This window comes from Corylus avellana, chromosome 3, assembly GCF_965113065.1.
Source record: "Corylus avellana chromosome 3, dhCorAvel1.hap1.2, whole genome shotgun sequence".
NCBI classification, from domain to species: domain Eukaryota; kingdom Viridiplantae; phylum Streptophyta; class Magnoliopsida; order Fagales; family Betulaceae; genus Corylus; species Corylus avellana.
Genome location: NC_142492.1, coordinates 32,702,813 through 32,719,774, shown reverse-complemented (window position 1 = coordinate 32,719,774; position 16,962 = coordinate 32,702,813). Strand labels below are relative to the sequence as shown.

General features: G+C 33.9%; 1 protein-coding gene across 1 annotated transcript; it reads left to right on the top strand.

The window, feature by feature from the left end:
* Window positions 1–7,122: 7,122 nt before the first annotated feature.
* FIP37 (FKBP12 interacting protein 37) lies at window positions 7,123–16,256 on the top strand. The gene is made up of 14 exons (XM_059586463.2): window positions 7,123–7,250; window positions 7,348–7,399; window positions 7,498–7,559; window positions 8,651–8,718; window positions 8,829–8,865; window positions 10,676–10,763; window positions 10,929–10,993; window positions 11,089–11,166; window positions 12,327–12,374; window positions 13,683–13,736; window positions 14,362–14,523; window positions 14,844–14,913; window positions 15,490–15,545; window positions 15,954–16,256. The coding sequence occupies exons 1-14, from the start codon at window positions 7,224–7,226 to the stop codon at window positions 16,113–16,115; spliced, it is 1,029 nt and encodes a 342-aa protein (XP_059442446.1). The 5' UTR covers window positions 7,123–7,223; the 3' UTR covers window positions 16,116–16,256.
* Window positions 16,257–16,962: the final 706 nt, after the last annotated feature.

Below are 16,962 nucleotides of genomic sequence, written 5' to 3'. Positions count from 1 at the left end.
ATAAAAACTAAATTATTCTTTTAATATATTTCAAAGATTTTTAAGTTTATTTTGATAGCATATGGAGTTCTATATGGATTATTCTTATTTTTTTTAAATTATATATTTTTATTTAAAAATCATTCTCCAAATTTGTTTGTTTTCTGATTGGTTTGGTGAGAATTTTTTTTGTCTTCACGTACGGACAGCTCGTAATTCAAGATCTTTTGGTTGACAATAAATATCTCTTACTAAATTTAAAATTCTACTCGTGCTGCATGCAGGGGCTGCTCCAAATATTAATTTAAATTAATGAGACTTTTTTATTATATGTATTTAAATATTAATTACATAATTTAAAAGTTATTGGTCGAGCTAGATATGAACTTATAAAGTTTATGATTTAGAATTTTGGGTTTGATCAACCGTTGTGCTTATAACCTTTGTAGGACACTAGGACCTCGACAGAGCAGCCCAGATCCAATCTATCACTAATGTTTTCTTTACAGAGAGTATAGTGCTCTCTTTCTCTCACCTCTAGTTTTTTTTTTTAATTGAATAAGGAAAAGGTTATAGAGAATGATCATTTTTACTCCCGATGTGAAAAGAAGAAGAAGTAGATGATCCTAAAAACAAAAAGGATTGGACTCCCCAATGATAGACCTAAAACAAACTAAAACAGTGCGAAAATAATTATAAAGGATAGGAAATAGGTTAAACAAGTGATTCGGTCCTCTCAAGGGGCCGTGTAAGGCGGTTACAGAAGCAAAAGGGGCACAGATTAAGGCAAGCCTATCTGAACCCCCACTTGTAAATAGCATTAACCATTGCGAAGAGGCTAAAGCGGTAGAAGCATTGTTAGAGTATGAATCCAAGACTGTTGAAAAGAGAGGCACCAACACCAAATTAGTTACAAAAGTCTCCACTAAATATTCAATCCAATATAAATCATTGAGACAGTAACCCACAAAACACAAAAAATACCAAAATATATACAAATAAAACTACGAAAATACAATAGGAAAGCAACAAAAGACCAGAAAACAGTAGCAACGGTCGGGAAACGGAGTGGGCAGTCACTGGCCGGAGCGTGCGAAACACGCACCTGCAAATGAGATCCACGTGCCAACGCGTGGTGATCGGATCGGGCCGGAGAAGGCCGTGTTGGGAAGTTGAGAGGCCAACAATCATGGTGGATATGAAGGTCGGAATTCCTTCATACCATCGAGGTCGGTGGACTTCTAATGTCTTTTACCATAAAGCTCATTTCTAAAAGGTAACATGTAATTGTTAGAGTATATTATGGAGTTCGAGATTCGATTTTTAGACCTCTAGGTCTGATACCATGTTAAACTATCAGTTATCCAAAAAACTTAAGTTGATAAGAATAAGTAAATTTAATCACTTAATAATTACTTTAACTCTTCTCACGTGTAGGCTTAAACTTTTTTTTAATAGGTCAGACCCAACACATATAACACTTTTTATTAGAGAGTGCTCTCCCTCTGTTTCCTGCTAACTTGAGTGTTGGAATTCCTACAATTCACCAAAGGAAATAAGCTTATGATGTTTTCTACAGATAAAAAATGAAACTCGTTTCTAAAAAGCGGCTTGAAGTTACTATATATAGTGGTATGAGCACCACCAACCTTGAACCTCAAAACCAGAAAAGTATGGTACATATTTTAAGGGTGTGCACTCAAACTCAAAAACTTGAGAAAACAAAAAACATCAGTTTTAATTATACTTCTATTACTGTGAATTGACGTCAAGTCATTTCACATAAAATTTGAAAAAAAAAAAAAAAAAAAAAAAAGAAGAGAGAGAGAGAGAAAGAAAGAGTCTACTTCACATGAGTTTTTATGAATTATGGGGTACATGCATGCACCCAAAAATGATGGGTTGAGTACCTCTCACACGTGGACATCTAGAAAATCTCACGGAGAATTCATGCAAATCGTGAACATTTGAATATTTATCGCGAAAAAAAGAATCATGCAGCAGAAGCCTATATATATATATATATATTGGAGACAAAAGTGCTTTTGCTGCGTGCCACCGTGCCACTCACGTCTCCTTTTGTCCCTATGCCCAAAAATTTCATCCGTTGCCGTTGAGAAATGATGGCCGGTGTTGGAGGTTGACGGGCTAAAAGAGAGGCAATGAGGTTGACTCCTCAACAATGGAGTTGTGAAGTGGCATTGCACGAGGGCCCCATTGTGTTTCCCAATTTGCATACACCTCTCATCAACCTCCTCTTCCATCTCTCTCTTTTAGTTTCACATGCCATCGATCTTCTTCATTCTTTCATATATATTTTCATATATATGCTCCAAAAAGTGTAAAAGGTAAAAGATTGATTGGATGTACATCATGTACCCATTTGCACTCTCCTGATCTACATACATGCTTGTTGGATACAAAAGCCATTTTTTCATGTCTCAAAAGCTAAAAAGCTAAAGAGGATTAGCCTTGATTAAAGATATATAATTAGCACGATAAACTAAGCATTGTGTTTTCCTTTGAATTTGGTTGAAAAAAATACATCATGTTGAGGTGTAATAATGTTGTTTTGATCACGTGAACAACTCTTAAAAAAATGTTTTACGAAGTGCGGTTTCGAATATAATAAAAAGACTTTGACTCTCCTCAATGAATACCAATTAACTTTTTAAATGAGATGTTCAAAAATCCAATTCATCTAAAGGTATTAGAACTCGGGTAATGGGTTTGAATCGCAAGAACATCACGGTAAGTGAAATATTGATGCTTTGCTTACGAGGATGATTCTTAGAACATGTTTTACAGGGTGTGATTTCTAATTTAAGACCTCCCCTCGAACCCTTCCCAATTATACACTCCACTAGTACTTATTGTCAAAATATATGGACGTGATCTCTTTTCCATTTTTTTTTTTTTTAACATACCCTTTACGCTATTATAAAAATTAAAAAATAATTAAAAAAATAACTGAAAAAAAGAAGTGGAAAACACCATCGATGGCCGAACTGCCGCCACAAACATGGTGCGGCAAAAGTCCATTGACAAATTAGATAAAGAGGAAAGTTCCTTTGAAAGTGTGGCTCGATCTGTTCATTTATCCCACTTTGCTTTTGTGCCTTCCTTTTCTTTTTATCTCCGTAAAATCTTATTGGTTTTGTTTGGAATGACGGTGGCTCTTCAATGAAACTGATGGACCAATAGGAGGGTCAGTGGAAACCATTCAATCACACAGAACGTGGGTTTTAAACAAAGTTATCAATTGCTCAGCAAATAAAATAAAATAAATAAGAAAAGTTCTCAAATTGGATTCCAAATGGGTACCTATTTTCAAACCCACCATTTTCTCGTCTTGTCTTCTTCCATCATGCACTTGTCAATTAAAAAACTCTTGGTCATAGTTAAATCCTAATGATCTTAATAATCTTCACCAACAACTCCACCAAATCAATCTAAAGAAAATGCATGTGTTAGAGGTTAAGCATAACCATTAGCCACCTAACCAAAGAAAGCGAGTCTTTTTATTTCTTTAAAAAAAATGCTTGGAATATTATAACTTTCACCACAAATTTTTTTACAAAACTTACGTGACAGTTTACATGAATCTCGCATGAAAGATTTTGGCAACAAAATTTATCAAGTAGTTGACATGGTAATTAAGTATCACATAAACCACCACGTTAGTTTATAAAAAGAGTATATTCAATTATCATTTCAATAGGTTGATGTGACGACGACTGTCCGTCATTAAATTTTTGCATTTTTTCAACAAAGCCAATATGCAATAAAAACCCGTGTCAACATTTTCTACTATTGTTTGAACAAGCCAATTAGAATTTTTTTTTTTTGTTTTAAAAAAAAAATAAAGTTAAGAAAATTGTAATGGCCTTAAGATTATAGGAGGGCCCAGATGTTACAATGTCTCCCTCTAACACAAAATTTTTCCTACCTGAATTGATGCATTCAACAAAGCTAAAAAACCAATCTGCCGACAAACCCTAAAATTTTTCTCTAGATCGATCATGTCAACATATCTTTTTGTCATCCATGAAGATTAACAAAAGGTTACTTGGAGAAAAAAAAAGGTCCAGCACAATTTTGATGAGTGCAAGCCCCACGTGCCACATGCCAATCAGACGAGGACAAGTGGGAAGGCCCCACGCCCGCACGAGCCAATCACGGAAAGGAAGTGGGGGTGGGCCATAGCTGCTGAGGCTAGTGTCCCCCTTTGATTAGTATGGCTTTTAAAATAGATGATTAGTTATAAATTATTAACGAGATAATCATAATTAGATGATCCATGTTAAGCAATAAACTATTGTTTGCTTGGTCCCTTGAATGGGAAGATTTGATGAAAAGTTTGTTTGTCTTTATCTCCATGCAATTAACAAATATAACCAAAAAGAAGAGAGATTTTAATTTATAATTAATCAATGTCCAAGGAACAGAAGAAAATGTAGATGAGAAAGATGGATCAGGATCCCTTCCAATTGCGGATAAATTGGAGATTCTCCAATTGTTAATCATGGACATTTATTTTAAATTCAATGGTTTATAAAATCATTTAAACTTCGATAAAACAAAAGTCAGCATTTAATGTCTCGGTTATACAAAAACAGCTCGCATTTTATAAACTATTTGATTTAAAATGAAAGGTCACGAGAATCTCCAATTTCTCCTCAATTGGAGGAGATCTCAATTCAAGAAAGATTGGCTTATATAAAAGGTTTGTTTTAAAACATCAACATATCTGCCTCCTAACCGACATTGAAAAACACAAACAACCAAATAAATGTGGTTACATGAATTGCTTGTTGAAAATTAGGGTGGTGGAAAAGGAGACACTTGAAATCATCACCACAATCTTAATCAAAGACAACATCATGTGTTTCCCACATTGCACTAAGTGGTTTTATACTTGGGTGTTTGGGAGTTTGGAGAATTGGACTTTAAGCGGTTAAGCCTAACAAGGAGATAGCCTAATACCATGTTCATTTTCTGTTTCTTTAATTTGATTATTCAATGACCCCTTTCCATATCTAGAATACCCAATAAATTATTATTATTTTTTTAAAAAAGAAGCAAATAAGTTGGTCCTCATAAGAACATGATTCATAACTGCATATCAGATCTTTTATAAATTGGTTTGAATTACAGGCAATTCAAGCAATCTCACAAAGAGAGGGATTGTGGAGCCTACTTGACTCCAGGCAAAGCTAAGATTATTCTGACAGCGTATGATAACAGCAGAAACTAAAAATTGAAGATTGAAAAGTGAATCTAGGAATAAAGAAAATAACAAATAGGGAAAAGAAAAATCTTGATTGCCCCAGTCAATCCACAAGCTATGGATTGATTGTCATAAATTTACCATCTGTAAAATAACAGTTTGGTCAATTTTTTCCTGCATCACTACCTGCCTAATAACCATGGATCGGGATCTCTTACAATTGACTGTCCAAATTACACGCAATTCAGGCAGCTCCACAGATAAAGGAAATGCAAAGCCTACCTGTTTGATAACCATGGATCAGAATCTCTTATAACATGCAATTCAAACAACCCCACAAGACAACAGAGCCTTCTGGTCCGAATACCAATCATGAAAATGCAACTAAACTTAATTTCACCTTGAAGTAAATTTGGGAGATACTATCAATATGGTGTGAATCATGTGTATCAAAATGAAGAAGCTCATTGAATACCATTCTCTTGTGACTCAAAGCTAAAACTTTTGTGCTGTAAAAGCATAATTGAAGCTCCTCAATGCCAATTGACCTCCAGCTTGATTTTGGGTTCCAGTCCAGAGTCCAATCATTTAGTGGTTGAAAAAAGGCAAAATGAAAACCCATGGCCCTCTTTGCCTCTATTGGGCAATGGGCCTGAACTAGACAACTAATAGTAGGTCAAAGAGTTAGAGCCACCACTGTTGTGTTTGGGATCCAGCTCGAGTTCCCCATGCTTTTCTGGTTTCAAAATCATCACCTTTGTCTTTTCTTCTTGCACAAGAGGAACACCATTAAAATCAATGGTAAAGATCTATGATTTAATTGGTGGGAAATGAGGAGAACAGAAAAACAGAGAATTATTAACTTTACTCGAACTATAATCTAAACAAAATAATTACTCAAGATAGTACAACCAATTAGGTGTCACATTTTATTAAGCAATTTTTCTTTTTCATTTTTTCTCTTATAATAAAACAAAAGTCATTAAGCAGTTTAAATCTTATCTTCTGTTTATGTGATCCAAGACTCATTCCATTAAGATAAAGGATCTATTACAATTAGTATGTGTGACTTTCACAGAAAATTAGGGGATCATGATTTCCTATGATAGATTTTAAAATTACGTGAATTTAGGTCGTTTCTTGCACCAAACAACTTAGAAAATGCTACATGTTGAAAATGGGTACCATGTTCCGAGGCAGCCAAAAAAATTAACTCGCAAAAGAATTATTCTTCACTTTTAAAGAGACATTCAAAAAAAAAAAAAACAAAAGACAAGTTTTTGCTCAAAACTTTTCTATAGCATAAAATACAAGAACCCGATGAAAATATAATCAATTCTCATTGGTAATATGAAGCATTTTCAAGCTGTTCGATGCAAAAAAAATGACACTAGTTCACTTAATTTTAGAATTTACAATTTATTTAAAATTGTAGAGAGTCGTTATCCAAGATTTGGTGTTTATCTTAGACAAGATTCATTCCATGTAAATAAGGAAAGATTTACTACAATTAGAGCCTTGTTTGGCAAATGATTTTACATTTGTTACTGTAATAGAAAATGATTGATGTGATATAAAGTTTTAAATTTTTTATATGAAAAAAATTAAAAAAGTTTTGTTTTGTAGTGATTGGGTAGAGTCTTAAGCTGTTGAAGTTATTCGGTGGGGGCAAGTGAGTTCTAGAAGCTCTTTCTTAAACCGTCTAAATTTTAATAAATTTTTTTTTAATAAGTAATTTTAATAAATTTCAGGCTGCTTAATTTTTAGGGATGTAAATCCAAAACTTGGGTCGTGGGCAGGTGCTAAACATGTCATGCAAGCAGACCATGGGCCTTCGGCCCAGAAAAGAAGAAGATCCTGGGCCTTGACCCCCCAAAAAAAGACGAGAAATAGAAAGAGGACCAAAACGGCGCGTCGAGAGGGTAGTCCTTCGGATCCTTTCACAGACTTCGTTTCGTTTTCACGGCAATCGTCCGATTCTCCGGGAAAACAAGCCCTAGGGTTTTCGAATTCCATGGCTTCCCATTCCCATCTCGAAGAGGTAGTAATAATTCCTACAATCCTTTAGCTATTTATTTTCGTTTATGTTAGCTTCTCTTATTTTTTTTTTTAACTTGAATGTGTTCTGTGAAACTCAGGACGATGATTTCGGAGGCGATTTTCCTGGGACTCACAATGCCAGGCGTTCAGGTTAGTTCGATTTCTCTGTATCCAAACGCTGATTCTTGAAATGTGGTTTTCTTAGTTTAAAATTGTTTAATTTCTTTTTTTGGTACAAAATAATTTAGTGGATAAGAGAAGCTTTGGGGATCTCGAGGACGATGAAGATGATATCTTTGGTTCAAAGAAGGTATTGTTCAGCTTCTATGATTTACATGTCTGTATGTATGCATGTGTGTAGGTTGTCGGTGTAATTGTGAGAGAGAGATTAGGAATGAGCTAGTAAATGTTAATGAAGCAATGGGAGATAGTAGGGAGTGTAACTGAGAAGTGTCATGTCGAATCGTGATTATAAAGTGTTGATACGTGTTTTGCTGAAAATTTGAGAAGGTTGAGATTGGTGAAGTGAATTTTTTATTCGCAGGGAACTCATAGATTCCTGTATATTGTTGATCTTCAATGGTTCCAAATCATGAATCTTTTATCCGAAGGAGTGGCACTATTTTGGGGCCTCAAATTTGAATTGGACCATGATACTTTTGTATGCTTCCTCTTTTGTAATGTTTATTTAGAAGATTGGTATATGACTAGGGACTGACTATACTTATAAAAAAAAGAGGACTGACTATATCTCTAAATGTAGTTTGCATGTTGCTTGGACTAGATCTTGAAAATACTGGTTTAAGTATTGTTTTGGACTTAACTGATTTAGGAAACATCTTTTTCTGAGTTGCAAGCCTAATTCTTGGACTCGCCTATTCAATTCTTGAAAATTTTACTGGGAGATGAATGGTGTGAGTCTGCCCCATCAATCTTTCATTAGTTACGACTCTGTCCCTCCCATGCATGCCTAATTCTTATTTTTTGAACTAAAAAAAACTAGAAATGACTGAAAAAAGAAAAGAAAAGGATTATAGGGTAGTTATTCCTATGATTTGTGGAGATCTGTCACCAATTACTTGAGATTGGGAGAAATCAAGAAGCTCTATGTTAGACACAGGGATGCATTGCATCTGATAAACTTGCATTAGTGATGCATCATCTTTTTCAGGCTCTATGCTTTCTAGTATTTCTCTATAATTCAACATTTGGATTCTTCTTTTTTCCACATAATTTCATTGTATAAATTAATATTTTGCACACCTTATATGTTTTCAAGTCTTTACCTACCCCGGATGCTGATCTTTCTCGTATTACACTACTTCTCCGTATGGTATTCTTGTAGCGGATGAATGTCATTTGCATATTTTGAGGATCGTCATTTCTTTGTTCAACATGCAGAGTAAAACAAAATTAGATGAAACTGCTCCTGGTGTAGCAACGGGGATGATTTTGTCTCTTCGTGAAAGGTATTGCAAGAAATATGTAATGATTTCTATCTTATGAATGTAATTCTATGCCTTCAATTGTTAGATTGCATCGATCCTTGTTTAAGTCTAATCTTTATTTTCTTTTGCAGTCTTCAAAACTGTCAGGATAACCTTGCAACATGCCAAGTATGTATTCATACCTCTCAATTGATATCATCTCTTTGTTCCTTCATTGTCATTCTGTAGGTAGCATCTATCAGTTTAGGTGCTGTTATATGTTAAATGTTGATCTTAAGGGAAATGATTGCTACCACAACATTAGGGAGGAAATTTCACATAGAAATTTAATCTGTACACGTTGTGCAGGGTAGTTATCTTGTTTCTCAGTTTTATATGAGTAAGGTACTTTTTAGAGGAACAAGAAGCCCCTTGGCCAGTAGACAAGTGTTTTTTTAAATCTTTTTATTTACGAATAATGTTGATTTTTTTTTTTATTGGTAAGCTACACACGCACCCAGTGGGACTTGAACCCATGACCTCACCCTTCACCTTGCAACAAAGGGAGGAAGTACCATTTGAGCTAAAGCTCATTGGCTAATGTTGATTTTTTTTTTTTTTAAAAAAAATTATTATTATTATTTTTATTTTCTAACTATGATCTTTTAAATTTTAATGTATGTCATACTGAAAAATTGAAAATTTTGGTTATACTGTAAGAATTCAAATTTTAAGTATGGTGATTTCTAGCATTTCAGGGATTCTGACATCAATTAAAACTGTTGAGTATGCTAATTCGTATATTTTGCTTTTTCAAGGTTCTTTCTCTTTGTTTACCAATAAAAGGGAGGCAATTTCTACCTAATTTGTAACAAATTATGTTATATCAAGGCTAATACCTATCCAACCCATTTCATGAGCCAATTAACAAACCAACATATCTATTTGTTACAAATAATATCTTTGTTGTTGCATTGAAGCCTACGAATGTTGATTAATCTGACCAACGTTAAACTCAGTAACATGAAATTGTTGAATAATTGAAATGAGGTTATTCAGGATTGCACATTGATTGCTAAGATTAGACATTGAGTTTCTGGTAGTAGATCCATAATATTAAGAAAAAAAATGTTAGGTTGTTATAGAAGTCCAAATTTCATTTTGTATCGAATAGTGTGATAAATCATCAGTTGTCCGAAAATCTTAAGTTGATAGAAAATGATGAAATTAATAATTTAAATTAATATTTTAATACCCTTCCTTGCCAATAGGCTCAAACCCTCTCTCAATAAGTGATACCTAACATGTGGAATATTTAATTAAAATGGGGATAAACTATAGAGTTAGGCTTCAAATTTATTTATTTTGCTACCATGTTAAATTACCAATTGACTCAAGAGCTGAAGCTGATAGGAAATAGTATATTTAATTGTTTAACTAATTTTGAACACATTGTTACAAATTTATTGTCTTTAATATCCTCAACATCTTCATAATGTATAAGAATCAATAGTCACCTTAATATTGATTGCTTCACTTACATTCGTAACCCTGATTGTTAACTTCTGTTAAAATGTCTTCATATAGCAGTGATTAGTGCATCCTTTTAAGTTATACATATCCTGAAGGGCAAGTCTTCTTGCACTTGGAATGTCAAAAAGCAAATAGGGTTAAAATACATTAAGCTCTTTGAGTATAATCTATAATGACTGGGTTTTTGCAACTTACAAAATATTAACTTCTTCAACTTTGTAAATTCAGATCAATAAACTTCAACAGTAGTAGAGAGGGACACTTAGATAGTTTTCTCAAGGCCACACTTGCACTTGCATCACTTGGGATGTTATCGTGCAAATTTTATAAGTGCTACTCCTTTCGAATTTAAAGTTGAAGAGTTTCATGCTGCCCGCAAAAGTGAATGGTGATTATACTTAATATATGATTCTGCCTTCCCTCCAAACAATTACTCGGTCACTAAAGTATGATTTTGTCAATTCAGGCCGAACTTGAAGCTTCAAAATCTGAGATTCAAATGTGGCATTCTTCATTTCAGAATGAATCGTTCATACCTGCTGGGACTTCTCCTGGTTAGATTTCCTTAAATAGTTCATCTATTATTTATTTATTTTACTTATCAAGAAAAAATTATTTATTTATTTATTTATTTATTATACAGTGTATGTGTAAATGTGCGGTTCTAAGATTTAAGTCCTTTTGTTATTATAAACAATTGATTTTCCCTTCCTTTGTAGAACCTAAATCAGTGATCGATTATCTTCAGACTCTGAAATCCTCTGACGAGTCATTGAGGGAACAGGTTTGGTATTTAATGCTACCTTTTTCATTTTTTTCCTCATGAAAAGCCACTATTGATTATCTACGATTTCATTCATGTTATCTTCTTGTTATCAGCTAGAAAAAGCAAAGAGAAAGGAAGCTGCATTCATTGTAACATTTGCAAAACGGGAGCAGGAAATAGCAGAGTTAAAGGTAAGAAATTTTTTCTTATATTTTTTATACTATTTCTTGAAGTATGTAGTGTCATTTTGCATCTACGAATTTCTTTTTTTAATCATAACAGAACTCATTCTAAAGAGAAGAGGAACAATTTGAAGAGAATTTAAAACAAATAACAGAAATAATAGTCATTGATGAAATTAAAGGAACATAGGACGAATTATAACTTTCATATAGTTCTCTTGCAAAATGGCTCCCTTGGCATGAAGGTCTGTTAGAACACATGCAAGTCTTAAGAAGATCTACCATATTTTTTTGTAGCAATGTCCTAAGGTTTTTAGATGAAGTCGCATAATTTCAGTAAGCTTCTAGGATTGTGGCTAGCCTATTTATTGAAATAAGAACTGCTTCTCCACAATCCGGAGATAAATTCTCGTGCTAGCTTCCTTTGACCTGATTGAGAGTGATAAACTACTTGTTTAATCTCCTTCAACTTAGGACAAAGTGCTTTAAGCCCAGTAATTAACCTTGAGATTAGCTTTTATGGCATGGCATTTCTTCATTAAAAGTGCTTGGAATTAGCCATAAAAGAGACTGCATGGAATTAGCCCAGATTCCTGGACAAGACATCACCACAATTAAACACAAAACAGTATTTACAAGTGTGGCGTCCCACATCACTTGGGTATGGAGATGGAGATGTGTTTATATGTATACTTACATCCTTTATGACAACAACGCGTTTTAAAGCAATGATGATCATGATCCCATCATAATAACATAGTTAAGCGAACTTATGCTAGAGCAGTACCATGATGGGTAACCTCTTGGGAAGTCTGGTTCGGGGGAGCCAAAAGCGGACAATATTGTGTATCAATGGGGTGGGGTGTTACAACAAGGGATGCCAAGTAGTAACTGTGCCATTATGGCTTGTGTTAAAGACTTAGAAAATGTATGTGCTGTATGATATCAAATTATACAGTTGAGTGGTTTCCCTTAAAGGTTTCTCTAATTGATGTGAAGAAAGAAATTTGTGACTTCACCTTCTCCCCTAACTTCCTTTATTAAATTATCCTGAATCTTATTACTCTATGCACTTTGTACACTGCTTGGTTTTCTGCTATGTTGATTACTTGTGTGTAATTTTCTGATTTGATGGCTATCTAAGATCAAATTCATTCTTCAATTTCCAGTCCGCTGTTAGGGAATTAAAGGCGCAACTCAAGCCACCATCAATGCAGGTAACATAAATATATTGTGATTTGCTTTTCTTGGGGAAAGAATTTGTTATTGGGGTATATAATATTCGTGAAATTAGCGGATCAGGAGTTACTATAATTGTTTGTTCAGTATCTTTCTTTTATTGTTGCCAGTTTATCATCTTTGGGATCTGTGTCGCTGATTTTTATTGGGAAGGAATTTAATTTCAACTTCCTTTGTGAGCCATATATTACTTGCGTTGTCACATTTAGCTTGTTTTCTTCTCCTTGTATAAGTGTAGAGTACTCACTCACCAAAACAGATTGCCAAGAATCCAAAAGCTCTATGCCTCAAAGTAACATATATGTCGTGGTACATCTACGTCATTAGGGAACCCTTTTTCATGTCAGTTTTGTGAACTGTTATCAGTGATTTTTAAACTTCAGATTTGAGGTTCTTATAGATCAACAATATGCATATCCTTGTCAAATGCATATGTGGCTATAGGTAAAGTTCCTCTTTGTAAATGTTCACAAGATTTTGAAATTTTGATTTTTTTTGTATGCATATCCTGGCATAAAGGAGAACTTCTTGTTACCAAACCCTAATAAATATCACTTTCAACATAAAATCAATGAATTAACCTGCTTCCTAGACATCTATTTGGCTGGATAAGGATTTGCGGCTGGCTCTCATGTCTCTCTTATGTTGTCATTATCGTTACTCTTCATGAGAGACATTTACAAGCAGCCTGTCCATGCTTTTCAGCTTTGGACAAGTGGTGTCCACATTTGAGATTGCTGGGGTGGTGGGCATTCTGAGAAATGAATTCATTTATTTATTGAGGGTCAGCTACTGTTTTATCAGAAGCATAACCTGTCCTAAGTGCTTCTTTGAAAGCACATGAGAAAAGGTGAGCATCAGTGAGGAATTTCTGAGTTAGTTATTCCTATCTAGGTTTGTGGACTGGCATTTTTTATCTGCGCCATATTTATATTTGATCATCCTATGAAATATACAAGATGTTTTGTTGCTTTGGTTTAAATGCACATGCTTGATCTTGGATGGCTTATTGCTCCTGTTTCCCAAACTCCCTGTTGTAGTGCTGAATGCTTTATGTGATTACCTTACTGCTATTGTAGTATTGTTTATGAAAGCATCAATGTATTTCTTGCTTTGTTTTTATTTCTTTATTCTAGAAATTTTTATTATTTATCAATAGAAAACTTCAAACCTGCTATAATGTTTCATTGTTTGGTTTCTTTGGAAAAAGAAACATGCTCTTTTTTTTTAGTTATTTTAATTAACTAACTAAATGTGCTAATTTCAAATGGTGGTTAATTTGACAGGCTAGGAGATTATTTCTAGATCCAGCAATTCATGAAGAGTTTACTCGCTTAAAGGTTTGTGTCTGAAAGCCAGTTGAAAGTAATCTTTTGCTTCACTTGATGCTTTACATGGATATCTTTTTTTCCTTTTGATCTTGTTGAGTCTAATAGTTTATATTGTATGAGCCATTATTTGAAACTCTCCCATAAGATACGGTTGTTATTACCCCTGGGTATGCATGTGCTCCTTTTCTTTTTGGTTATAAACAGCAAAAACTTCATTGCAAAAAGAGAAATGCATGCGAAGGAAGATATCTCTTACTGCAAGAAGGAAGGAATTGATAAGGAGGTTGACAAACGAATTGTAAAAGAAAAGCACTCTATGGGAGAAAATCATGTATACTTCTATCACAAATGACCTTCACTTGCTCACCTATGAGTGGAAAAAGATGTCACATTACTCTGAATATATTATGTACATTATATCTTCTGTCATTTTATTCATGTCAAAAAATATATATCCCCTACTGTTTTCTCCCATATGTGATTATGATTGCAGTTAATGGTTTTAAGATTTCTGATTTGAAGTTATAATTGTGTCGTATGCTGTTACTTTAGACCGCCCCAAAGTGGCTACATAAATGTGCGTTTTGCATTTTGACAAGTCTGTTTACGTTTTCTTGTGATGCCATTATGCTAGAATTTGGTGGAGGAGAAGGAGAAAGAGTTGAAGGAGAAGCAGGATACTATTTCTGCTCTCAGTTTTACTCCACAAAGCAAGATGGGCAAGATGCTTATGGCTAAATGTAGGACCCTGCAAGAGGAAAATGAGGAGATTGGAAATCTGGCTTCTGAAGGAAAGGTGTTGCAATCGTATTTGCATTATAGTACATGTTATTGTACTTCTCATTTCTATTAATTTTCTGTTTTTGGGTTGATATATGGTATATCCTAAGAAACAGTTTTGCTGCTGATTTTGTATCGATAATAAGAAATGTGATTACAGAAATTACTTGAACGCAATGATAGGCACCCACCTAAGTAAAACCAATTTGATGCAGTCTGTAATATGATGCTGAGCAAAATATTTTATGTTTCCAGAATTGATTGATTGATTGATTTTCATATTATGCTAAACTCTTGAATAATTTTTCTTTTCTCTGTTTTTTTTTTTGTCTACAGATGCATGAATTAGCAATGCAACTTGCATTGCAGAAATCTCAAAATGCCGAACTCAGAAATCAATTTGAAGGTCAGTAATATATCAATTGCATGTATATTTATCACTTTGGCTTGGTTTCACTTAGGATGCATGCCAAAGTGAATTAATAGACTAGTCATTTATGGTTACATGAACATAATAATACCTTTGTACCACTTTTTGAAATTAAACCAACTTAGTAATTAGTTACTAAACAATGTTTAATTGATTGAAGCTTTCTTGAGAATGTTTTAACATTATCAATCCTCTTTTAGGGAGAAGGCAATCAGTTTTTAATTTAGACCTTTAGAATATTCATTTCTAATGAATAAGATGCATCCCAAATATCCGTTTTCTTTGTAGCCAATTGCTAGAGTTATGAACCCACCCCAATTGCAATCCAGACTGAACTGGAATTGCCGTCATAATTAATCTCCAGTTCCAGTTTCTTTAGCATCACACAATTTATTAGCCTTTGTGCTCATTTATGTCAAAGGGAAACAAGGGTGATTGTTGAGGGTATACTTCAATTGAAATAATTTTGTACATGAAATTGAAGTAACGTTGTTCTACCAATGGTTTGTAAAAGTCATGCTGTATTGATCCTCTTTGCTCCATTGCATACAGGTCTGCACAAACATATGGAGGGGCTGACAAATGATGTGGAAAGATCAAATGAAATGGTTTTCATCTTTCTTTCCTTTCTTAATTTACGTGGGGTGTATTGTGCTGTTTGTTTATTTATGCTTATATATGATGATACCAATTTATTTATGTTTTCATCTTTCATTTCTTATTTATTTATGTATTATACCAATTTTCTGGGAAAAATGATAACTTGTATTTGATGATCAGTGCTGTATGATTGTCTTTATTGGATATTAATACACTAATGATTTATGGCCAGAATCAGAGATTTTGTAAAGCTGATTTAAAGTGTAAATGCGCAATAAAGTCATCAAATATTAAGTGTTGAATGAGATACAGACGAACTTAAACCCCTTTTACATCATATTGGGTTTCTTACTGTTATTGCTGATAATGATTAGTTAAAAAGTTCCCTTCCATATTTAATGCATCCTCTATTCCAGGTGCTTATTTTGCAAGAGAAGCTACAAGAAAAGGATCGAGAGGTTGAAAGCCTGAAGGATGAGCTGCATCAGAAGAGCGTAATTGAGGAGGAAAATACCAATTCAGCTGCTGACAAGAAAGCTCAAGATGAGGTGATGATTTCTGGGGAATCTGGCAACTGAGATATTCTTGGCAATTTTGTATGACTTAATCAATTTGTCCCCCCCTTCTCCTTGTGATCTGTACATTATAACTAATCAAAAAAATTTGGCTTAGAGGATGAGGGTAAGCTAATCCTGAATTCTCTTCCAGTGTTTCTTTGAGAGGGCATATATCTTTATATATGGAGGTTCTAAATGGGATCAGATCGGTCAGTCGGATTGGTTGAACCGGCGATTGCTCTCAAATTCAGATCCGATCACACCCCAATAAACAGATATGGTTAAAATCGGCATTCTTGGAACTTGGAAGATTTAAACTATGTACATATAGGAGTCCATTGAAAGCCTTCACCACTAGATTTCTGATTTTATGTGCATAAAGCGAGCAATTGTTGAACGACCCTCTCAATCTGGTTGGCGTGTGTGTGTATATAATGTTAAATGTGTTAATAATACATAGATAATATATGTAATGAAAATTGTATATATACGTTAGTTGTAGAAAAATATATGTATTAATTTATGTAAATTTTATAATATTGGGCTTAGCAATTTTATGGCGTAGAATTAATATTAATATTAATTTGTCTAATAAAATGAGATTTATTTTTTTCATCCAATGGGTTAATAATATCGCTTGTAATTTTTACCCCCAAAATTCATCCAACATGTGAAGGCTTAAGTCACTTCAAATTGGATCTTTTGTATGATTCACATATAAGAATTGTCCATTGCAGGCAGTAACACGTTCCAAAACATTAGGCCTTAAAATCTAAACTCAATTGAAGCCTTAATGCTAACACTAATGTTTCAAGAACATGTTTACAACAAGGGCGAAACTGTGCGACAGTCTATTCTGGAATTATGC

Excerpts from the sequence above, each read along its gene's own strand:
- FIP37 (XM_059586463.2), top strand. The coding sequence starts at position 7,224 with ATGGCTTCCCATTCCCATCTCGAAGAG. Across the intron at positions 7,560-8,650 it reads ATATCTTTGGTTCAAAGAAG|AGTAAAACAAAATTAGATGA; the intron begins GTATTGTTCAGC and ends TTCAACATGCAG. Across the intron at positions 8,866-10,675 it reads ATAACCTTGCAACATGCCAA|GCCGAACTTGAAGCTTCAAA; the intron begins GTATGTATTCAT and ends TTGTCAATTCAG.